This window comes from Enhydra lutris, unplaced genomic scaffold (assembly GCF_002288905.1).
Source record: "Enhydra lutris kenyoni isolate GAN:26980312 unplaced genomic scaffold, ASM228890v2 scaffoldscaffold9, whole genome shotgun sequence".
Taxonomy (NCBI): Eukaryota; Metazoa; Chordata; class Mammalia; order Carnivora; family Mustelidae; genus Enhydra; species Enhydra lutris.
In genome coordinates, this window is record NW_019154093.1 from 14,431,814 (window position 1) to 14,457,022 (window position 25,209).

Consider the following 25,209-nt stretch of genomic DNA (forward strand, 5'->3'; position numbering starts at 1 on the left):
CACCCTGTAAATCCCACTGAATTTGACATCCAGTCTTGCTTGTGCTTGGGGTAAAAATCATTCATCAGAGCCTGTCCTCTAACAATCCTTAGCCCTCTTAGAAATGCCCAATTCACTAAGAGAGCTGGAGAGTGGACCCTCACCTGCCCCCGCCAGCCAATCAGAAGGCTGCTCCACAAGCTTGCCACGTCCCTAGGAAGGCCAAGGCAGAACGCCTATCATCTGTATGCACACCCATTCCATGTCATCCACGCTTCTCCCTGGCCCTTGTGGAAGAGCATTTACCCTTCCTTCCCTACTCGGAAAGAGATGTAGCTCAGTTCCGCTTTGCTAAGCCCTATTTGGCAATGTGTCTAAACACATGCAAACTTAATTAGTTCAGGAGGGGAGCCCAAGCACTTGCAGTGACAGATAAAAGTATTGGGAAATGAGACAAGTCAGGACTGCCAGGGAGTTCTTACTCAAGGCCCTTCCTCCAGCAGGCTGCTAATCAGAGGTGATGCAGCTCAGAGCTGGGACCAACTGGCACACCCATGGGCAAGGGGCAAGGCTTTCATGAGCTTAGTGACATGATGAGATCCCCTACATGCTTCCAAACATACTATAGGAAAGAGGTATCCAAAATGACACTGGCAGTAGTTTCCTTAGAACACATTTGAGGACTCATTCATTTGTAGCTCATTGAGGAAGCTCCCCGACACCCCAAACCATCCCTCACAACACCTGGCCAACCACGCCCCCATATCAAAATAAACCTAACAGTCCAGACCTCCACCAATACCAGATCAGGTACCAGCAGCCTAGGGTGTCAGAGAACACCTGCCGCTCAGTGCAAATAAAGGAAAGAGGGAAGGGAATCCCCACCATATCACAAAGCCATGGGCCATGAAGGGCAGATGGCACAGTGGTTAAACACACGGGTTCTAGAGTCAGAATGTCTAAGTTCAAATCCCCGCCACAAACTGGCAAATTACTTACCTCTCTAGACTCCAGCTTCCTCATCACTTATTTAAAAAAAAAAAAAATTATAAAATGAATTTATTTCATAGGACTGTGGTAGAATTAAGTGGGATAATGTGTAAATAGAACAGCAGGACTCCTGGTATATAATACATGCCTGATACATGCTGGCTATCTTTATTATCTAATGTAAATGTCTCCAGAGCAATCCCAGCCCTCAGTCTTAGAAGGCACAAACTCTCAGAGAGCCCTTCGGCCAGCTCCTAGGACCAAATTCCTCCATGGCCCAGGCTTGTAGGCCATCTCACCCAGTACCCACCATGGAAGGAAGACCCAACACCCTGTGTTGGCAGTGAGGAAATCCAGGAGCTTCCTGGCATTAGCAGCATAGTTCTCCAACCCCTCATACTCAGCTTGGTGCAGGAAGGCCCAAGATTTCCTCTTCTGTTCCATTCTCCCTGAATCTACCTTCCATTGATCCTCTGTCATTCTTCCTGAGTACAGATTCCACAGGCTCACTCCATTCCTGAGCTGTCATTTATTCAACATACATTTATTGAACAACTACTACATACCAAACATTGTTCAAGATTATAATGGTGCCCACAGTCTAGTGAGAGGGACAGACAAGTAGAGGCAGACACAATACAATTTCATGTATAAGTACATGTGCTCCAGAAACACACAGGAAGGCACCTAGAAATTGATGTTCTGAAGGATCATGAGGAACTGGCCAGCTAGAGCATCTGGCGGGGGTTGGGGGTGGAGGGTGCACAGAAAGTTATGAAGATGAGGTTCGAGAAGTAGACAAGGGCCTCATTAAGCAACATGACTTTGCCTTGAGGGCAAGAGGAAGCCTTGAGAGTGTTTTGCGGGTATGTGACATAATTTGCTATAGTCAGAATGGCAAGGAGGTAAAACTAGAGTCAGAGAGACGACTTAGAAGACTTTTGTAATCCAAGAAGAATATGTTGACCTAAGGGGCACCTGGTTGGCTCAGTCGGTTGAGAGTCTGACTCTTAGTTTTGGCTCAGGTTGTGATCTCAGGGCTGTGGAATCGAGCCCTGTGTCAGGCTCCATGCTTCACAGAGTCTGTTTGAGATTCTCTTCTTCTCCCTCTGCCCCTCTCCCTTGCACTCTCACTCTCTCAAATAAATAAATCAATCTTTAAAAAAAAAAAAAAGGCAGCACCTGGTGACCTGAACTACTGGCAGCCGTAGTGGGAATGGAAAGAAGACAAAGGCTCTGAGAAATCTCTGGCAGGAAGAATCAACAAGATTTGGCAGTTAATTGGCTGTGGCTAGAGAAGAGGCATCAAGGATGAGTCTCGGGTTTCTGACAGAACTACCAGACAGAGGTTCCAGTCACAACTTGAGAGCAAGTTGGAGGATGAAGTGTTGGGAGAAGGAGGACACCTGAACTTTAAGGGGCCTGTGGCATTCAGGTAGAGATACAGAATAGGTAGTTGGATATCAAAGCTTGGAGTTCAGCTGGCAGATAAGGCAGACTGCTTTTCCCCAGCAGGATCTCTGCTGCCATGTCAAAGATGGAACCCCTTTACAGAGACATTCCCTGCCTGGGTAGGCAGAGAAGAGAGAAAATTGGAAAAAGAATACTAAACGCCATGAAGAGCTTTAAGAACCATGAGGTAAGGCAAAAGAAAGGTGGGTCAGGTAGGGGAGGAAGCTGACCAAGGGCCAAAGCCATAACAAGTGTCATTTCTTAAACAAGTTGAAAAGGAAAATTAAATCCGTGCCCACTAAATTAAAACCCACCTCGGCAGGATCTGTGACTACAGCATCAAAAGCCCACAGAGTATCAACTCATCTGGCTTTGACAAAAGATGGACACAAAATGATTCTGTCGGGACCGGAGCAGATTTCTTTTCTCCAGTGGGATTTCTGCTGCCACTTCAGTTCCCATTTCTCAGTGCTTCACTAATCAGGCCCTTTCCAACAAAAGTGATGGGAAGCTGGCTGGGGGTGGGTGTTGGGAGAGAGGGGAAGAGCAGCAATGAGAAAAAGCCATGGCCCCGGGAAACTAGAGTGGGAAATGAAAATATTTGCTGAATTCCTTAGACTTAGTTAAATCTGAAAATGGATGTCAGAATAAGAAGCGAGCCCCATACTAACAAGTTGCGGGTGTCAATTTACCACCACCCTTGTCAGGTTCCTCAGCAGCCTTTACCGGGCGCATAAAAAGGTGATGGCTCTGACGAGAGCCATCTGATGAGAGGTTCCAGGAACACCGATAAGCTGTGCACTGTCACGAAACACTACTTAGGTTTCCTCTCTGGCTGTTTTTATTTTGTTACACATTTAATTAAGAGCCTTCCCAGCAGTTATGTGGAGTCCTGCTTCTAAAAGGCAGCCACAAAGCTCTCCTCCCCCAGCCCCCACCACCTGACATCTGCTTCGTTCCTGCATATTCTTTTTCAGAGCTTCACTGGTCTTTTCAATACAAACCCAAACCAGCTACCAAAGTCTGCCCAATCCCTCTCTTTTAGAAGCAACATGGTCTTAGAATTCAATTTTGTCTAGCTACGAGTCTACCAGTTTAGGCCTCGGTTTCGAATTCTGTTTTGTTTTTTCCCTCTATAAAAGGGAATATAACTAGGAGGACTGAATGAAATATGGTACATGCTCATTAAAATTTGGTTTCAGTGTGGCTGGGTGGTACAATTGATTAAGCAACTGACTCTTGGTTTTGGCTCAGGTCATGATCTCAGGGTCCTGGGATGGAGCCCCATCTCAGGCTCTGTGTTCAGTGTGTAGTCTGCTGCCCGCCCCCCCATTCCCCAACGCCAACTCATGCTGTCTCTTTCTCTCTCTAAAATAAATCTGATCTGGTGCTACAGGTCAGAATGGCCAGACCCAAAGAGAACACCCTCTGAAATTCCTTCTTTGTCTCATGGAGAAACCAACTGAGGAGACCTGGCCAGACAGTCCCCACAGGGATGCACAGGGATGTTTTCATACACACACACGTACATGCCATTCCCAGTTAATGCAGAAGATTCTGGAATATGGGTGTCTGGGATATAAATACACCAAAGGACAAAATCCACCTGGAAGAGTGGGAGTCCTGGGAAGCTATCTGGAGAAACTGGGCCTCTGGACTGGGTTACATGAGCCCCAGATGCTGGGTATGGCCTGAACCGTGCCCACCCCAAACAACTTCTCTTAGGCTACGGAGCTCCACCTAAATCCCTTCTCTGCTTCAGGCACTCAGAGCGGCCCAGATGCCATAAATAAGAGCAAGAGCCTTCTTCCTCCTCATCTTCCCCACAGAACCCTCCCCCTGATTCATATCCGCTTCCAGATCCAGCCTCTGTCATTTCTCTGCCCCATGAGTGTCGTCTGGGAACACAAATCCTCTGGAGCTCTGGGAGTCCGGTGCATACACCTAGAGGTACCCAGTCAGTGTGGACATGAGGTGCGTAGGTGTTTATGTGCTTTGGATTTGCTTCTCCTCCTATCTCAAGTTGGTGTCCAGCAGCAGGCTTGATATCCACCAGAGTGTGTAACTTCACCTCAAAACCCAGCATCCAAAGGCATAAAAAAGGACCTTGGTGAGAAGATCATACCTAATTTGGTAGGAAATGTCACTCCAGAGCCACTATTCCTCACCCCCCACCAACACCCTAACTATGCGCACAAGTGTGCACGCACGTGCACACGCACACACACACACACACACACACACACACACACACACACACACACTCTCCCCAGAATGCCTGCAGCTGCCTTTGGTCACAAAGAACACAGAGGTATCGATTCTATCAATCCTCAGCAAACAGTGCCCCCACCACCTCCACCCCGCTTTAGCTCCCTGGGAGCTGTCTGAAGCCAGGTATCCATGAGGACAGACAAGAGGCAAAAGTGTCAACCCAGCAACGGAACCAGTTCTGTCTTCTATGACCAGGGCAAGACCCGGAGACAAAGGAGAAAAAGCAGTGCGGACAAAGGAGGGACAAGGAGGCTGGGGACTGGGTAGCTCCCTAGAAGCAGCCCTCTCTCATCCCACCAATGGGCCTGCAGTTGAATCATCAGGGCCTTGTACCCCAGATAAAAGGGTGGCACAGCAGAATGGTTAAGAGACAGGATCCTGGAGCCAGGTTGCCTGGGTTTGAATCCTGGCTCTGTGTGTTCTTGGGCAAGTTACTTAACCTCTCTGTGCCTTAATTCCCTTATCTATAAAACAGGAATTAAAGTACCAAGGTTTATTAAACAAATGACTATTTCTAAAGCATTAACGGTAGTAAACACTATACATTTGGTAGAAAAAAAAAAAGGATCTTCTTTTAATTCCTTCCTTCCAGGGCAGTAACACGGAGCCCCACAACTGGAAGGGCTGTCCTGAGCAGTGGGACCTGGCAAAGGCAGGAAGGTCCAGACAACTGCAGTCCTAGTAGGGTCCTTGATTGGTCTACTCCCAGCTCCAGAGTCAGAAGGCGGGGTTCCCAGCCCTCTTCACACCGTGGCAGCCCCAAAGATCCAGGGACTCGCTGAGCCAGCTGCCCTGTAGGCTTGGACGTGTTGGCCTGCGAAAGGCATGACCTGGTCCCATAGTTTCCAAGCCCTGCCAGTAAAGCAGTCCTTCTCATACTCACATGACTTTCAAGTCCCAGTCTCCACAGGTGACAAAAATTGACTTGACGTTTGGATCTAAGAGGCCTTCTTTCGCCATCCACTCATCGACCCTCTGAAAAGTACACAACAAGAACAGATGAGATTTTCCTTTTTTTTTCTTCCCAAGTCTGTGAAGAGCCACACCAAAGAAACGCAGATAAGCTGCTTGTAATCAGAGCAGAAGAAAAATGTAATCTTATCCGGCCATGGGTCTGCTCTGGGCTCTCAGCCTTGGCTCAGGGCTGTGGGGGCAGCGGAAGGGTGATCCCTACAGGGAAGAGCCACAAACCTCAATGAGTGGGGGAAGGGAGCCCCTCCACTGCCCCGATGCCTGGCAACCTAACCCCAGACGGGATAAGGACATATCCCGGTAAGTCGGTCCTCAAAAGCAAAGCCTAGCACAGGCACAGGATGCCCTGGGCCATGAGGACAGGCGGGAAGGAGGCCCCAGGCAGGGACTCCAATCCACAGGTTCATTCATTCCTGTTCATTTCACCCTCCCACCAAAGGCTTATTAACCAAATTTATGAATTTCCCAAATGAGGATGAAGTTAATCTTCACTGTGAGTCTAGCAGAAAAAGCTCCCTTGCTGGGCTGGAATTCCACCTTGATCCCTGGGGTGGCACTGCCCACTTCAGTCTCTTGAAAGCTCATAAACTGGCCCCAGACTTTACGTTTCCCCTCTCCTGGTAGAGGATTCAAATCCAGATTCAGGAGAATCTTTTCAAAGCTGAGCTCAATGCCTAGACAGGGATAAAAACTGCTCCTAAACACACTTTAAGTATTTCTTTCCCTTCATCCCTTTAATCAGTTTCAGTATTTGCACTCACATGGAAAGTACAGATACTAAAATCAGTATATACTGAGAGAATTATCATAAAGCGCTCCTGAAGCATTGCCTATTTTTCAGAAGATCCAGGCATGGGGTGGGAGTACAGCAGATGACCACCGTGCCACTCACACAGAAGGATTCGTTTTTAAAGGCTACATTGCAAAGTTGCTACAAATGCAGGATTGAAAGTCAGACACATCTGGGTGCTAACCTTGGCTCTTCCATATCCTGGCTGTGTCACTGATGGGAAGTCATTTAAAAGTCATTTAACCTCTGTGAACTTCAGCTTCCTTCATCTATAAAACGAGGTAGCATGACTAACCTTACGGGGTTGTTTTGAGAATTAAATGTAATAATGTATTAAGTGCCTACCACAAAATAGACAGTAGGCTGAGAAGGCGAGAAAGGCAAATCATCTAAATACAATAAAATAGATGCAGCCACGGAGAAGCGACCAGAATGCTGTAGGACCAAGAGGAGGAGGTGACCAGCTCTACCTTTGACAGAGAAAGGAGTCAGAAAGGAAGGCTTCACAAAGACGCCACTCCCAACTAGGGGACCTGGTGGCTGGGTTTGCATGACAGGGTGGAGCAGAGCAAAGGAAAGCACAGGCGCAATCATTTTGTATTGAGAAGCAATTGTGTGCTCAGTATCTGCTTCCCCCAAGAGACTAGAAGCACCGTGAAGCAGGGACTTTCATTCATCTTATTCACTGTGTAAATCCTTAACCCAGCAGGGTCCTCTCAACAGATTCCTGCTGATTCACTAAAACATGAGTAGGGAATAGTGTGACCGAAGTCCAGTGTGTAGAAAGGAAGGACAGGAAATGACACTGGGGGATACATGGGCCATACTGTGAAGACTCCAGTGGGTCATGGAGAGCCCACTGAAATCGTGAAGGAAGCTAACTCTTAGCAGGTGTAGGCTGGCTCCCTGGGACATCTCAGAGATACTGGAGGCCTGGTCCACGCCAAAGCAGTCTTTGAGTAGGGCCAAAGGTCCTAGGTCACTCTCTGGCTAGAGTGGTCCTACCTCTCAGGGGGTCAGAGCTGCTCCTTGAGCCAAACCCTCCTCACGGTCTGCACACCAAAGACCCTCCTCACGGTCTGCACACCAAAGAATTGCCCTCAGCCGAAGAGTCTCCCCAGCAAGCTAAATTCTGGAACTTCCACTGCTGAATGGCTTATTTCCCCAGCCTCCATGGCCTACTTGCACAGAGGACATGGACACATTCACATTCATGTATCCTTTCCCACGACTTTATGTAAGAAAAGAAGTAAGGCAATCCTAGGGCTGCCTGTGTCATCCAACCTTGCTCTAGCTCACTGGCCTTATATCCCCAAGCTAAGTGCCCTATCTGCTAGGGGGGGCTCCCAATGCCCCAACTCCTACACAGTGGTCTTGGAAAAGATAGCAAGACAGGATTGTCAGGAGCCAGTGCCCAGCAGGACCTTCCCCATGAGAAGCACTTACTATTCCATGGGGTTATTCCTTGGAAGCTTAGACCCAGCCCATTCACTGGTACAACAGATGTTTAGTGAGAACCTTTTAGGGTGAGTTGTCCAGGGAAGTGGTACTATATTTGGAATAAAGCCTGTTTTTTTCCTTCCCTTCTCTGCTTAAATGGACGAAGAGTTAAAGGAATTACCAAGACAATCCCCAATGAACTGTGGCCACCCTCCCAGCTACTGAAGGTCTAGCATGAGTCCTACCTGAACCAAACTAGTCAGACAAACATCTAGCTGACCACCCGCTCAGAGCCTTGGTTAGGACAAGAAGTCAGCTTTTTAGCTATTTGACCAACTCAGGGCTAATGAGACAAAGCAGAGCCCATTGTGGTCTCCTGGCCAGAGACTCCCTATTCAGGCTGATGCCAGGTGTCTTCCCTTTTCACCCACAAAGTATGCTGAAGTAGCAGAAAGTAGCCTCATGGATAAGACTCAGAATCCCCCCAGCATTCTGCTCCAGGCTAACCTGAGATTAGCAGGAGGAAGCCTCCTAAAGACCATAGCTCCCTCAACCAGCACCACTGAGGGGAAAAAAAAAAAATCCCATAACCTCAATAGCTCTGGTTTGATGCTGGACGTCTTCCTTCTAGGATCCTGGCCGGAGACATTCCAGGAAATAGCGTGTGGCCTCCCTCAGAAGCTAGGCCCTGGCTGGGACATAGGAAAGGATGGGTTGGTCCCCTCTTTCTCCTTGAGTCTGGTCTTATAGGGAGCATCGATGCTGAGGTGCCCCCTCAATCATAGGAGCCAATCTCCCCTCAAAAAAAGAGGGTCAGTGGGGCTGTGAGACACCTCACAGTTCATCTTCTCTTCTCCCAACCTACTGCAGATACCCTAACACTGACCCGACCCAGAGCTTGACTGATCAGAGAACCCAGGCTTGTACACTCCCAGGGACAGGGAGCATACCTGCCACCGGGTGGGCCTAAACCCCACTCCATCCTGAGGAGTCCCAGGAAATTCAGTCTGCATTTCTCTCTCCCATGGGACAGGGCCTCTAGATCTTCTTCCCTCCCCCAGGCTACCCCCCAACTTCCTCTAGGCTGACTACCTCCACTGTAGACGTGCCCTGCTACCCACCCCCAACTCTGCTTCCTCCTGTGCTTCGATAGGGGCTGAGCTTTGGGTTTACTGGTCTTAAAGATAAATAAAGCACCTAATGAGATCCATGGGCTTTTTCTCTTCTCCCCTCCCCCTAGAGAGGAGGGGTGGGGAAGGGACCTTCTCCCTCCCCGAGGCCAGAAGGGGTGGGAGAAAAGCTGAGGCCAAGCACAGCCCTCGCTTATTCCCTCAGGCTGGAGCACAAACAGCAGCATCTTAACCTTTTCCAGCTCCCTGAGGAGAACATCCTAGAAGTGTGGTCTCTGCCAAGGGTTCTAAAGCCTTTAATTTGATTTCCCTCACATAGGCAATTGTTGTAATTATTCTGATTAGGAACCATTACCCAGTGCAGCCTCTGCACCCCTGACAGGCACAGTGCATCCAGCGGCAAGCTGCAGTGGGGCAGGCGGGCCCAGCCGCACCTCCTGGAGGAGCTGACAGCAAACAAAAGCCATCGATGGGGAGTTCTGGGTGAGTTAATGAAGTGCTCACATGCCACAAGAAGCCAACACTAAAGCTAAACAAAAACACCTTCAGTCTCCAGGGCTAGTCCTGCGGTGCCACGGCTCGGCTCCCCTCCTCCCCGATGCGCCTAGCGCCGGCCGCCCGTGCTGCCCAGCCCAGGGCCAGGGGCCAGGAGGGGGTGGAGGCCCCGTGTGGAACTCGGGGCAGCACTCGGACATCTTGCCAGTAACCCTGACGGGAACAGCTGGAGATGACAGATCAATGGTTCAATACTCTCAACAGCATGTCACTGATGTGACAGCAAATGTTATTCTAATCAAGCCATAATCATAGTCAAATTACACGGCTACATTCTCAGGAGGGGAGGGAGAGAAAGGCAGCAGGAAAGGGTCAGAGGTCAGGAATTAAAGGTCACTCAACCTACCTCCAGCACTTGCTGCAGGCTCGGCTGACCATCCACCATGGCTTGAATAATCCCAGTGAGCTGAAAGGAAAGAGAAATAGCCAATAGGTGGAACAGCAGGACACAGGGTCTCAAAGCCGGACTGGATCCTCTCCTTTCTCCTTCTGCCATAAAAGACTGGCCTGCACTGCTTTTGGCTCAGAACCTGCCAGAGGCCTTGGGAATATAGTCCCAGGACATAAGGTGAACTTTCTCCACAACATCCTGCCCCAAGAGGGGGAAACACATCCATGCTGACCACAGGGTATGTTTCGTAGCTATTTCAGCTTTCACTTTGAAAAGAAAAAAAAAAAAAAAAAAAAAGGAAAAAGATTTTATGTGTCTTGTATTCAATAAACTCCAATAAATCCCTACAAATTATAATCTAAAATACATTTACCTCCAAGCTTCACAGAAGATCTTGTAGACCTTGAGGAATGCTGACACAGGACAGCCACACCTGGGTTCAAGTCCACCCCCCTTCTCTGGGTCTCAATATCCAGCATTTTCCCAACATCAGAGAAGAACCGGGGGAACCCCACAGGCATCTACCCTTTACCCTGAACACCTGGGTCCTCGATACCAACCAGGCAAGCAAGAAGTAGACATCTTTAACTGACAGGGAAACACAGATGCAAAGGCCTAATAAAGGAACCTGGTCTAGAGAATTTCTGACTCACAGGTCTATGCTCCACCCACGTCAGACCTAGGTTCAAAGAGGCTTGTTGCTTTGCTTTGTTTTGTTTTAAAGTGAAAATATCCTTCAAACACAGAGGAAGACAGACTGCCTCAGGGATCTGAGGCAGGAGGCCCCTATCCACAGACCTGGACCTTGCTGGAAATCACCATGCCCAATGTGCCCGGGGCTACTTCTACAGAGAGCTGCATCTCAGGCTTGCTGGGGAACTTCTTCTTCTTCCTTTTTTTAAAGTGTTGGGGGGGGGATTAAACTCCAATTAAACTATAATTACATTTAATGAATATCAAATACCCAACTCACAGGAACCGCTGGCTCTAAGAAGGAAGGTTATTTTCTCATAGCGACTTACACGGAATGGTAATACACACCTTTTAGGGAAGAAATTTTCATTTTAAGAACGCTGAGTTCCTCTAGGTGGGTTTCTGTAGTTCATCAAGTCATTATTAGGTGGTATTTTAAGGAAGTGTAAGGACACAGCCACTCTATTTTATATTCCAGAAACTGTTTTTATATTAATCTGTATTTTAATTGGGTAACAGCTGCTGCCTACAGACTTCCCATGGTCTAAAAGGAAAATAAATTAGAAAGATTAACTACACTGTTGTTTCGCAAGGCTTTAACCCACAGCAGGCCCGCCCGGCTGGCCCCTCCACACCCTTTCCTTGCTTGGGAGACCGAAGAACTGCCCAGCAGAGGGAGGGCCTGAGCCAAAGAGAAGGAAAGTTGGTCCACTGAGGGCTAGGGGTGGGGCTGGGGGGTGAGGGGTGAGGAAGACCTCTGGGTCAGCAGCTTTAATCTTCGAGAGCTAACACTCCTCCTTTCATTTAGTCAACAACTACTCATGGACAGCCTACGATGTACTGGGCCCCATTCCAGGAACCAGGGATCCAGCCGTGAGGAAAAACTGAAATCCCTGCCCTCACGGAATCTGCATTCTTCTTGGCAGCCCCTTCTAGGCCCAGCCCTGCCAGCACCCAGAGCCTGCACACCTTCCAGAGCACACCCTGAGCAGGCAGCAGCCCTGTGTTTTGTCTCAGGCACACAGAGGCCAGAGTCCAGAGTGGGCTTGTTGCTGACTCCAGGTGCACTACCCAGGTGACTAACAAGCACCCACCACTGCTCTTCCTGGCCCCACTTCTCTCCTGCTTCATTCTTCCAGGACCAAGCCATACCCCCAAGCTTGGAGCTAAGACTTGGATAAGGACTATCCTGGAAAACCTATAGCCACTCGTGCTTCTTAGAAAGCTCTGGGGTCTGTGTGCCATTCCCATGTCTCATCTGAGTCTTCTGGGGTAAGGTTAGGTCTACCATTTCTTTTGACTCCTTATACCCAGGGTCACTGAGATGAGCTGAGCACTGAAGGGTTTCCAGAAAGGCTCACTCACAGAAAAAACCAATGGCACCCTTGTCAAGAGACCTCCCTCCTTGGAGATGGGTCTTGGGTCAGCATCTATGTACTCCACCTGTTCTTGGCCCCCAGAAACTCACTAATGTGGGGAGAGAAAGTCACTGCACTATAAAGGAAAACCAGGGCACCGCTCTGCACGACCTCTCACTACAGACTAGGCCCGCCTTTTCCACCCTGGTGGTAGGCAGTAGGGCTCCAGGGTCCTGGGGCTTTCTCACACTCCTGTCCAGCGGTCAGCAAGCCTGGAATCATCAGCCTAGGAGAAGCCCAGTGAGGCCAGCTCCCTCTCTCTCTCCCTGCTTCCTAGACCACTCGTGGTTCAGCCAGACACAGCTTATAGCTGATGTCCTAAAGGGCTTGAATTCAACCTCCAGAGACACAGGGGCTTGCACTATTGGTTCAGCTAAAGGCACCCTTCCAGGGAAGCCCTCACTCCCCTGTATGAAGCCTTCCAAGGACAGATTACATCTTACTGGCTCCACCAAGGCACTAGTTGAAGAAGAGTGTGAAATTAAGAAATTAGTCCCTGTATCTGATACAACCTAAGACATCTCTAAGACTTAAAACAGAAGCCATGAAAGCTAATTTAATAAATTTAATAAATACTGGAAAGTTCTACCTTAGGCATAACTTAAGTCCTTCATGCTGCAGTTTGAACCCAATCCCACTTGGGTTAATATATATTTGTAAAAAGCTTTTACATCCTCACAATGAAAGGTACTAGAGCAAAGCCAAGTATTATTAAGCTGAGAACCAGGGCTCACAGGCTAAACAGAGCTCAAAGACCTTAACCACTTAAAGCTGGAGAGGTGAGAGGAAGAATTAATGTGTGCTCTGTGGCTCCTTTCACCGAGGGATTACAGATTAACTCCCACTTCTCCAGACTCGGAAACCACAAGGCAAGGGGCTTTTGACCCTGACTGATAACAGGACTGGTTACTGAGATCCCCTACCCTCACAAGGGCTTTGTCCGGGAACGAGCTGGCTTCATCATAAACACTAGCCACTACAGGAAGCAGCCCAGGACACTCAATGCCAATAGCATGTCAGCATCCAGCGCTTTCTCCTTTCACAGTTTATCTCCAACACAATCGTATTCTGACACCAAGACAGTTTGTTGATTACATAAGCACTTGTCTCTGGTGTACAATCTGATAATCAGACCCACTCTTTCTCCTCAGACAAAGAGACCAATAAATCTCACCCTTTATAAGTACAGGTGCAAGACAAAGCCCTTTACTGGCATTTAGCAAAATTGGTATTTTTTTCTAGTTTTTTTTTTTTCCCCAAGACAATGACAACAACAACAAAAAAGACTACACATGGTCAGGGACTCTGGCAGCAGCCCAGCTGCTAGAAGCAGAGATCTGACAGGTTGGAGCAGATTCTAGATGTGGGAGAGAAAGGGCTTGGGAAGGAATGAAACTTATCCCATCCTGTCTCTGTTAGAAACAAGTCAGACTATGAACTGGAACGAAGAAAGGATGTGAAGAAGGCTACTCACATGCCCATTACAGAGCAGTAAGAGTGTCTGTATGTGGGTCACAGACCCACTCAAGGCAGCATCCCTCTTCTTGGCTGCCCAGCACTGAGCCTGTCTCTCCCCACACAAGCATGTGCTCATATGTGTACTTATGTGTCACGATGTGTGTGCACACACATACACACACAGGCCAGGGTTCTTAAGAACTTCTTGTGCACAAGAGGGAATCCTACTGGAGGAGATGCTTAGGCACAATCCTTACTGAAGAAAGATCTTCTCTGACCGTGATGATCTCTCTCTCTGCCCCAAAGGCAGCCCACTGCCACACAGGACGAGGTCGCACAATGTCAGCCTGCATCCTATGCCCATGCCTTTCTCTATATTCCAACTCCATTTGGAATGGAAACAGGGCAATATTTAGATGATCTGAGGTTTTCCAAAGAAGACTTCACTTGCTCGAAAAGACAGAGTGAGCAGGACAGTTACTTCGGGGCAGGGGCAGGGTGGCGGGCAGCAAGGTGTGGTTGAATACTCTTTGACAATATTCACTCATTTAAGGAACACGTGTCAAGTGCTTACTTGGCACCGGGCTCCAATGATGGGCCAGAGATAGATCAGACCTAGGTTCTGCCCTCAAGGAACACACGGTCTAGTGGGGAGACACATAAGTAAATACAGTATAATGCATCTGCTCAGGGCTTTGGGTGGTGGCACTAGCCATGGGCTCAGGGAAGGCTCCCCAGAGAAGGTGACCCTGAGCAAAGTCCTAGAGGACAAATGTTGGGGGTGGGGAGGGGGAGGACAAGAGTGGGAGCAGCATACCGGCAAGAGCATCACAGGCACAGGGAGACGGTGAGGGGGCGACCTTAGGTGAGCAAAATGCGGGGCATGAAGCAGGAAAATGTGAGGCTGGACAAAAGGCCAGGACCAGGTCAAGGAGAGTTGGAGGCTCCAGAAGCGTGAGGCGAAATCGCACCCTTGGTGCCACAGCTCACTCACATCTTCACTTTCAGATAAGGCTTCAGGACAAGGGTCCCAACCTCACCATGCCTCCTGCCCTCCAAATTATGTATGTGTGTCCTGGGGTGAAGCTTTCCAGAAAAAAGAAGAATAGCTCTCATCATAGTCTCACAATCCCTCCTCCCTCTACCCCCCAAAAGAAGCAGCAGCAGCCCTGATCTCAAAAAAATCCCTTTTCCCAATACTCTCAGGTACCCACTCCTGCCCAGGGCTGAGCTCCAACAGCACTGTTTCATGCCAAAACAAGAGTAACCTTTCCCAAATTTGGGCCTGCCCGGCTGTGCCAGGTAGTCTAGCTGCAGCTGGAACCCCCATGGGGAGTCTGCACACAGACAGGAGGAAGAGAAAGACAAGAGGATATTGCATTTTCAGGCCAGTGGCTTGCTTAAGGAAAATCTTCCCTTTCCACAAGGAAGGGGATTTTCACCATTAAAATGGTGACTTTTTTTTCCCAAAAGGGGCAAAAAGAACAGATTAGCGCCCCCTGGTGGTACAGGTAATTTCCAGGGGACAAGGGGGGAAAAACAGCAGATTCCAAGGGAGCAAGAATCTCAAAAATCATTAGTGGGAACAAAGCGGGTGAGAGACTACACACCTTGGGAGATGGATGCCTGCACCAAAAGGCCTATCTGGGTTGGGCGTGAAACACTGGCATCAAGCCCAGTAGCAACCCCCGTATCTGGGCTGAGTCAACCTCAGACTCAGTGGGGCCCTCCCATCAGTGGCAGGTAGGCCCTTTCCCAGCATTCCCCACACCAAGACAATGGTTTTAGGGTCACTCAAGAGCTTTTTTTCTCATGTTTCACTTATATGCAGAAAGTAGATCTCTAAACAAAGGCACACTATCTTGAATATACCCCAGCCCCAAATTCTTAAAAAAAAAAAGATTCCAGAAACATGAGTGTTTCTCCCATTACTTCTGCTGCCACACATACATGGCCCATGATTCCACTACAGCCTGTGGCTACCACAGTGCAAAACATGCCATGTCACAGGGGAAACCAGTCACAGAAGATCCTGAGAATAAGAACTCTGCAGGGGCACCTGCTCTCCGCTATTAGCTCTTTTAAGCCTCTAGCAAGCATCAAGATCTCAAGTTAGCCCAGTTTTACAATCTGCAGAATGGGGCCAATACTAACCTGCTGGCAAAGTGGCTGAGTCCAATACCAGCACAGCATAAGGGTAAGGCCATTTCAGCCTCATATACCACTTAGACCACCCTTCTCTTTCCTCAACGATAGGGTTGTGCTTCCCACAAACTCAAGCAGGGCCACTTTGCTCCAGGACAGAAAAACATCACCAGAAGCTAAGAGAGCCTTAACATAACCTCTCCTTCCAAGAAGCTGAAATCTTTACTTCTTGTCAAGAGGCCCCAAGGGAAATGGAACGGAAGAGAAACTGAGCCCCGGAAGCACCACCCTCGAGTGGGGCAGCACTCCAAGTGCTGGTCACCAGGAGGGGTAGGGACAATAAGGGAGGGAAAAGGCTGGGGAAGCCGGGACAGATTGTGCCACTTCTTGGGTCCCCAGTGACCACAGCAGTGCAAGTGGAGTGGCAGACTTTGTAAAATGCCAGCTGATGGCTGGGTCCCATGCTCACCTGCCTTAACCAGCAGTAAGACTCAAGCTGCCCCTAAGCTGCAGGGTCAGCGAACCAGTGACCCAAAACTCCTGTCCCAGCAGCCCGGGCTGCCCCGCTCCAGGGCCCTTACCTCTGTACAGAAGGGAGTAAGCTGTGGATGGACTACGGGCTGGACATACATGTGAAAGGTAGACTCAATCTCCATGGTCCGACCATTTAGCTTCAGGATGGGGAACTCGATGATTTCCTGGAATGGCAAAGACACAGAAAAAGAAGAACACACTTTTTTAACCAACCATTTCAAGGAACTCAAGAATGAGGGACTGTTTTGGACTCCTGAACGCCTGACAGAACAGACCCAAGACTGAAATGGCACCAGCTCAGTTTCCATCCTAACCTTCCCACTGTCACTACCCTCACAGGCGGCAGGGACTAGACACACACCCCACTGCCACTGTCTCTGGAAAGAGGAAAGAAGACAGTAGTACAAGCTGCCCCAGTTTCCCCAACTGGTTCTCTGCCAGAGGCCTATTTACCAGAGCCCACAAAAGTAGCCCCACTGCTTCCACTTGCCCAGGCCTCTGCCCTGGATGGGCCTGGATCTCCAGTCACCTAGACAACCAGCCATAAGACCAATCAGAGCCTTCTGCATTTGAAGTTTAAGCAGAACCGATGAGTTTCTTCTTTTAAAAAAAAAAAAAAAAAAGATAAATAATAAATAAAGCCAAAGGGGATACTAAAGAGAAGCAGAAAACTGAGTAAGAGTAATAGGAGCTAGTGCTTCCCACCTTTCTTTCAGGCAGTACACCCTCCCCCAGCCTGCTCCCCCCAATCACTTAGCCAGCCCTTCCCAGTCCACTGGAACGTAATGGAAGAGAAGGAGGAGGAGTGACAATTTGTTTGGTGTCTCTAAGATTAATTTGTCTCCGTTATTTAATAGAGATGCACAGCGCCAAGGTCCTGGTGTGCAAACAGGCTTGCAGAACGCTGGCTGTGCAGCACGCCTCCCACATCGCTCCTGGGAAGGGAGGAATGCACCAGAGGGGGAGAGGGCAGGAGAGCACACACGCACCAGAGAGAAAAGGGAAAGCAAGGAGAGAGAATAAAAAAAATTATTGCTTTTTAATATTCAAAAACAGTTTGCAAAATTTAATCAAAGCAGAGGAAAAGCTAACATTTTTACCACTTTGACATTTTTATTAGCGCTTTCATAAATTTTTAAAACATGAATGGAATTAGTTTACAACACAAAAAAACTGCCCTGAAAACATCTGGAAGAGACAAATAGGAAATAATAAAAAAAATAAATAAAAGCAAAATCCTCCGAGTAAAATTAGTATGTGGAAAAGGCTTCCACTGCAGAGAGCGAAGGGGGGCTCTGCCCACTCCGTGCCCCCAGTAGTCAGCTCCAGTGGCATCCCTACCCCAGGTTCCCAGTTCTGGAGGGGATCTTTCTAGTATCACTAAAGTCAAAGCAAACTGGTTCTCTCCAGGGACTGCCTGGAGGAGCAGCACGGAAGCTGTTGACACCTGACCATGTGCAAGACGTGGACGAGTGGGAAGATGGGAGAAATGGCCAATCTCCTTAATGTCACAGGGCAGCCAGGCAGCCTCTCCCTCAAACGCACCTGTGATTATTGGGCTTGTTTTTAAAGCATCTATTTTTACCCAACACCTTCAAGCAGGACTGAAGACCCAATCAAGGCAGTGAGATTTCATGACAGAAAAACCCAGAGGTTCTGTTTGCTTGGCCTCCCCAGCTGATCCCCCCAAATGGGGAAGCTGACAGGAGCCCCCTGAGATAGGAAGGGCAACAAGGCTGAGGCAGAGGGGGCAATGGCAAGGAGGCCCCAGCTTTTGCTTAGGTTAGGTGATACCTTTCCTCCCAACTTGAGACGAGGAGACTCCCCCAGTCCCCCGGGCCTTTCTCACTCCTCACAAAACACTCCTTAGCAGAACTGGCAGAAGACAGTTTTGTGCTGAAAAATAAAATGGAGGCACACATACACAAAAATACATACTGGTCCCCCTGAAAAACCAGACAGCCAAGATTTCCAAGCACTCCCTCTGAAGCGGGGCTCACCGGATGCCCGAATTTCTGATGTATCCTGCTTCTCCTGCTACAGAGAAGCAGCACTTCCCCAGAAGGAGCTCCACAGCCTGGTGAGTTTGGTTGCCCTGGTGTCTAAAGAAACAAATACAGCCAGTTCCTCACTAACAATGTTAGCTTGGCCCACAATGAAATTGAACCTGTGACACAACTGTACTTTTCATTTAAACTTTCATTTGGAGAGAAGCAGTGTTTGGAGACCTGCAGTTTGTCCTGCTAATAAAGACAAGTGTTGGGACCTTTAAGGATGCCATTCATCTCTGGCTTTTATTAAATTCAATTTTCTTAAGCCCATGATACATTATGAAATTAGGAGTTGACATTCCTCTGGAAACAAAAATATCTATCAAACATAAATAGAAAAAAAACCCCTATTACCAAGAATTTATGGCTTAAAGTTGATCTCTTTCCACTTTTTTACAAGCACATGGTTTGTTTTAGATATCTGAAATGTTATTACAGATCTAGAATTTCATTAGTATTTATTATAAAATAGTAAGCGCTTCAGCTCCTGCTCTGACCAGCACCAAGTCGGCATCCCCGGTAGATTCTCTGAAAATGGCCTTTGGGTTTCCCCACCGCAGCTTGCTCTTCCACCTCTCCTGCTGCTGGCTCCCTCACCCTGAGGGAAATGGAGCTAACCCGTGCTCACACTCAGTAGTACCCTTCCAGGGACGAAGAAGCAGCTAGCCTCAGCTCTAAGCAAACTGAGAAAGGAGATCCCAGAGAGACCTGGCGGCCAGGGACACAGCGAACTGGACCTATCCTAAACACACCTCTCCAGAGGTCCATCAACCAGGCCTTCTCCCCAAGCCCAAGAAGAGGGACTTCCAAGAGCCAATCTTAGAACATGACTTTGCATGCGCCCCTTCTCAGCACCATCAGTGGCTGCTGTGTCAGTGACCTTGCACACTGGCATCCTCATTTAAGCCAATGAGGATGGAAAGAAAAGCTTCTGACAGAAGACCCTCTGGGGAGTCAGAGCACAAAGGATTTCACTTAGGTACTTCTTAACCCTCGCATATTACCCATCCAAGCCCAGAACCTCAAAATCCTGGCCCCAACTGCCCATTCATGGGAGAGGAACCCTAATCTCTACCAAGGGGGCGTGACTCTGCAGCCAGTGCACCCAGAGCAGGCCAACAGTTTTTGGCTCATAAGGATCGGAAAGGTAAGATCAAAGTTACAGGTTGATCACATTAATTCCAACCAGGCGCTTGGGAAGCTGTGCCTCCGTGCTAGCTTCGGGAGGCAGGCGCTCTGATGATGATCAAACTGTTATTCCTGCCCCTCCTCCTTTTCCCTCCCTCAATCTCCTCATTCCCCTGGGAGGAAGTTTTTAGGAGTAGTTGAGTGTCTGCTTACGCAGAGGTAGCACCAGGAAGGAAAGAAGAACCAGTGTGTGTGCACCAGCCCTCTCTTCCTCCTCTAACAGTTTCCCAATTCCTTACATGCGTACGTCATGTGCATTCAATTAAACCACCTGGGCGGCATCTACTGGGAGCAGGGCACTGTACGGGTGTTGGGAGTGGGGATTTGGAGGGAAGATGTAGCCTCTGCTTTGGAGAAGTGCACAGACTAGTGAGCAGAGAAGATACTGAACAACTAATGAACAATGCACTACGATAAACATCTTAGTGGAGGGACATACTGAGTGTTAAGACTTTCAACTTACAGGTGTGCTTGCAAATACATTTTCTTATCTTACCCTTATTAATCCTGGAAGATAGGTCCTTTCAGCGGCAGCAGCAGCTCATAAACTAACACTATCAAGCAGGTACTATTTACCAGGCAGGGGCTGGGTGTGGACATAGAGACAAATATAAGGAGATGTGGCTCCTCCATCTGAGGGGCTTGGCGTCTGGGCAAAGAGTAGAGAGGAGCTGGCCCCAACACCCTCAGGGCCACGTGGAAAATGGAATCATTTCATTCCTTCCATTTGTTGTTTACTACATAGCAGACCCTCCGCCAGATGCTTAACAGGAACGACCTCACTGAAGCTTCCTAATAACTCAGGAGGTGGGAATCACTAAGATCTTTATTTTACAGATAAACTCAGGCCCAAAAAGAAGTGGTGCTTTGCTCGAGGTTACACTCCATGTAAGGGGCAGAACTGGGACTCCAAATGGGGAAAGGAGACTTAAGAGAACAGGGCTCCCAGCTTTCAGAATCTGACAGTTCAAGAGCTGATTCTTCCAGGCTGAAAGGCTGTCTTTAGGAGGCTTGGCCTGCTATCTCCTCGGAAGAGAGGCTGCTCTCGAGTTACCAGAGCACAGAATGTAGCCTCCCTGGCTGGGCAGAAAGTCCTGGAGGACCACTGCTGCACAGTGACGCAGCTGGCACTATGCTCTGAGGGCAGGGACAGTGGGAACCCGGAGCCTTAGGTCTGCATCTCCAGCACCCAGCTCTGTCCTGGCACACAGACCTCACTCTCTCCGCTTCTGATGAGTAACACCAGAGGGGGCCGTAAATGGCGAGGCAGAAGCCAAGCACTTGGCTCTAAGAGAAACATTTCAGCTTTTACACAGCTCCCCACAGGTCAGGGAGATGAAGTGATCTACTGAAGGTGACAAACAGGGTAAAGGTGGTGGTGGAGACAGGATTCAAATGCAGACATAGAACACCCCAAAGCACCTTGTCTCTCATCTTTAAGCGGCTTCTCATCCTCCCTCAACTGCTACAAACCACCAACATCCAGCTTTCTGTCTGTCCAGACCCAGGGTTCCCTGGAACACAAAACTTTCAGAGCTAAAACTGGGACAGCAGGTCGCCCTCCACTATCCACAAGCTACCTGGACCACTAGGTTGTCCAAGGATAGAGCATAATAGTCCCCAAAAGCTGGTCTGCTGATGGTGGATGGGAATTAGCCACAACTTGACAACTCAGGACAAAAGCCTCAGAACTTGAATTGTTCAAAGTATCCAGGGTTCCAAACCTACTGTGTCTGTTGTCTCCCTCAATAAAATGCCAGCAGCAAACCTTTCTTTGTTTTTTTAAGGGGAGAGAAGACAGATAAAAAGGAAGAACTAAGTAAATATTCTTTTACCTTTTTAGGTGGGCAGAGGTATAAGTTGGAGCAAAGGTTTTAGACAGAGCTGCTTTCTAGTTGCTCAACGAGGAACACCAGAGATTGTCTTGATTAACTGAGGACAAAAGTGTAATAGCATCTCAAGTGAAATTTCACACCTACAATCAGCAGATTACAAGAAATAAATGTGTAGGTTGCTTTCAGGGTATTCAAACTCCCTTCAACTAAAGTGTCTTCAGTGATAAGATTATATTTGAAGATAGAACAACAATAACAAAAAGATTTTTAAGGAGAAGGGACTTAGGTTAGACTGCTGGAATTTCTTGACAATGGGACAGAAGATTTAATAGTGTCACGTTCTTACAGACCTTTTCTCCAAAGCACAGTTTCTCCTTTGCCTGAGCTGATGGCTCTATGGTCCTGTCTAAAATAAGGGAATCAGCAAATCATTATTCATGGCTTCCTCCTCTCCACGCAGAAACTGGCATTCCTTCAATTTAGAGATGGTAACAACTAACCTACCCCTTCCCTCCAGCCTCAGAAGAAAATACCGAACTGTGCAACACACCTGCAAGGAAAGGTTTGATAAATCCAAAAGCGACATTGCACCACAAGGTAGAAAAAGCAGTACATGGCAAAAACATGAGTTTTCTGCCAATACTTGGGTTTTGCCTACAAGTCCCATGCAAAGGCAGGCCCTTCCTCAAGGGATCAAGGAGCCTCCTGGCCACAGGGAAGAGGGGAAGTTGAGAGGGGAAAGTGAGGGCTACACTGGGCAACGAACAGGGCATGGTTTGCTTAACAGTTTCTCCCTTGGGGGGGAAAAAAGACATTTTATGCACAAGGAGCTTATTTCTTAAACAAACACTCGTGGTTTTGATTTACACCACAGCCTGCTCCTAAATAATTTATGGCGGTTTAAATTTATTGCCGAGCCCTGGCTGGCTGCAAATTCGAATTGCCAAATAATTAGATTTTAGGGCAAAGCTTATAAATTACCCGTCGATTTGTCCGGACTTGTTTGTCAGTTGCTTTGTGCTTCAGGTCATCTTTGGCATTTGGCTGTTTGGGTTTTAATTGCTGATTTACACTTTGACAGATGAGAGCTGATGCTCGAAGTTTCAGGACAAGGAAGGGTAAAAAATTGGAGCTTTAAAAGGCTGGTTTTTCACCTACATGTCCGTTTTCACTATCCCTACAGACCCCAAAGCAATTAAAATGTAGAAAAGAGGCTGAAAATAGTGCTATTCTTTATTGGGGGGGGGGGTGTGCAGAATGATTTATAATTCACTTTTACTATAATGTGAATTTTAAAAAATAATAATACCAATAAATGAAGGGGCCCAAAAGTTTTCAAAACTGCATCCTCACCCAGGAGTGTGCCTGTCTGTGTCTACCTTCACGTGACTCTGGATCCACCTCAGTTCAAGCATTTTTACATACTCAATTGTAAATAACTGCAGATATTAGTGGCCTCTTTGAAGCTAACCCTCCAGGGCAGCAAACATCCAAATGATTCCTTTGTAGCTACCTGTATACATACTGGTCATAAAATTAATTTAAGCAAATCTCGGGGTTGTGTGCAGGAGAGGCCCCCCAGAGGCAGGACTAAGGGAGGGCACGGAAATGGAAGGGTTCCAAGTTCAAATTATCCTTCCAGTACAGGAAAGAAAAAAAATCTCTAGGTGGTGCTTCAGCTCTACCCACTATGTGGATAGAAGGCCTAACGGCTTTCTCTATGCTTCCAGAAGCAGGGCCTTCTTCCCAGCCACCTGCTCTATCTCAATACCCTGCAACGATGCCATGATTAAGAAGACTACTAGTACTAATTCCACTAGGAAGAGCTAACTCCTATAGCTATGACATGTAAGGCACTGTTCTAAGCACTTACATTTTATCCTCCCAACAGTCCTATGAGACTGGTGCTATTATTAACCCCTTTTTGCCAGTAGGGCAACTGAAGCATGAAGAGTACAAGTAACTTGCCCAAGGCAAGTCATACCATTAGTAGGTGGTGGAGACTGGGCTCAAATCCAGAGTCCAGTTCTGGAATCTATGCTCCGAACCATTATGTTGTATTACTTCTCATCAGAATAGCCTCTCCCTCAGTTTCCCTCACTTTGGGGATCCAGGGTCCACATTCTAGGACTTGGGCACATGCAGCCAATGACTGTTCATTTACTCAACCAGTAAGGTGAGGAAAAGTCATGTAACATGCTCAGGATCACAAGACGAATCAGAGGCTTGGTTAGTCAAAGACCGTTTTCCCAATCAGTGCAAATACTGCACCAAAGATCCAGTACTTTGGGGTAACAGGTGCTCGGGAGAGGCCCAGGCCCACTCAGGCAGACAGAGGTCCTGGCCAGGCATCTTGGGCAGGAGACCAGAGAAACTGGCTGGGCTTCAGGAGGCCCTGCTCCTGAAAGGGCTACTGGTCTCTTCACAGAAGGCTTAGTTCCATGGGGTGCTTCATAGATTCCCTGCTCTCTGTACAAAGCTGCTGGCCAGAAGCCAGGACAGGAAAACCGTTGTGCTGGCATGACAGCAGATTTTTAAAATCACTGACCATGGAGCAAGCAATACACAGACTGACATCCTGCCTACAATGCACGGAACACTTTTGTCACACATTGGCTCATTTGATCTTACATCTCTGTAAGGCAGGCAGGAATCGCTGACCTATTTTATAGACGAAAAAGCTTGGGAGGTCAGTGGGCCTCAAAGCATGTTCCCTCACAGGGAGCATCCCATCACTAGGGAATTTACCAGAAATGCAAATTCCTAGCCTCTAACCCAGACTCTGGATCAGAAACCCTGAGGTTGGGACCAATAATCCATGTTTTAACCAGCTCTCCAGGTTAATTCTGATCACTATTCTGACTAAGTTTAAGAACCACTGGTCTAGACTAGAGCAGTGTCTCTCAGACTTCAAATTACCCAAAGATCTTGTCAAATTACGGATTCTATTTAGTGCTGGAATAGGGTCTGATATTCTAACAGCATTTCTAACAGGCTCCTACATGATGAGGATGCTGCTAGTTCTTCCACCACACTGACAAACAAAGGTTTAGTCTAGAACATCTATGAGATTATCTCCTCATACTGACCAAGTGAGAATCTGTGCCACAAGTCTTAGTTCCTTTCTTAGAGCAAACCCTTACTTGGCCCACTTTCAAACACTTGGGACAAGCCTTTTTCTGCCAACCACTCCTGGCTCTAGCCATCAGACATTTTATTCTCCTTGCTGCCACAATCCAGGGGAGAAAAACTGGCAAGTCACACCCCAGAGCTTTACTGAGCAAGCTAGCAACTCTCTGCTAGGGAGCCAATAAGAGGTCTTCTTTCATGACAATACGTGCTCCTCTCCAGAAAAAAACACCTTCCTTCTGTCCAAATGAATCAAAAAGCAGCTCTGGATCCTTCTCCAATGAAGACTTCTTGAGAAATACCTAACTGTGGGCACAGATCTGGAACAGGATCCCAGCAATTCCTACATATATCTCGAGGTACCAAGCTGGGGATTCCTCACCAACATCAACCAACTGCTACATTCTACACCATCACCATGAACTCCCTTTTAAGGTCTACCCCTGGCCTTGTTTCTCTAGCCACTTACCCTTCCAGTGAAAGTAGACCTTATCAAAATGGCATGTTTCATACCCATTCTTCAATGCCTACCTCCTCTGTCCCCAATTAACTACCAATCCCTTTCAGTCCATCAGTTGGCCTTCCATTCAAATGCTGCTAAGACTGGGGAAAGAAAAAAAGCACCCATGAACAATTCAGACAGACTCCCTGGAACTCTATTTTCAAAACACCACAATCTCAAGCCATGACTCTCAGTTTCTTTTTTTTTTTTTTTAAGATTTTATTTATTTATTTGACAGAGAGAGATCATAAGTAGGCAGAGGCAGGCAAAGAAAGAGAGGAGGAAG

General features: G+C 47.9%; 1 protein-coding gene across 7 annotated transcripts in view; it reads right to left on the reverse strand.

Annotated features, from left to right (window-relative positions):
* The window catches only part of LOC111143197 (ERI1 exoribonuclease family member 3), a 125,184-nt gene that overhangs the window by 76,154 nt on the left and 23,821 nt on the right, over window positions 1–25,209 (reverse strand). For all 7 annotated transcript variants that reach the window (XM_022496743.1, XM_022496740.1, XM_022496739.1 and 4 more), the window contains 3 exons: window positions 16,266–16,382; window positions 9,926–9,985; window positions 5,576–5,667 (listed from right to left, as the gene is read on the reverse strand). In XM_022496743.1, coding sequence (XP_022352451.1) covers window positions 5,576–5,667; window positions 9,926–9,985; window positions 16,266–16,382 — 269 coding nt within the window. The remainder of the gene's footprint in view (window positions 1–5,575; window positions 5,668–9,925; window positions 9,986–16,265; window positions 16,383–25,209) is intronic.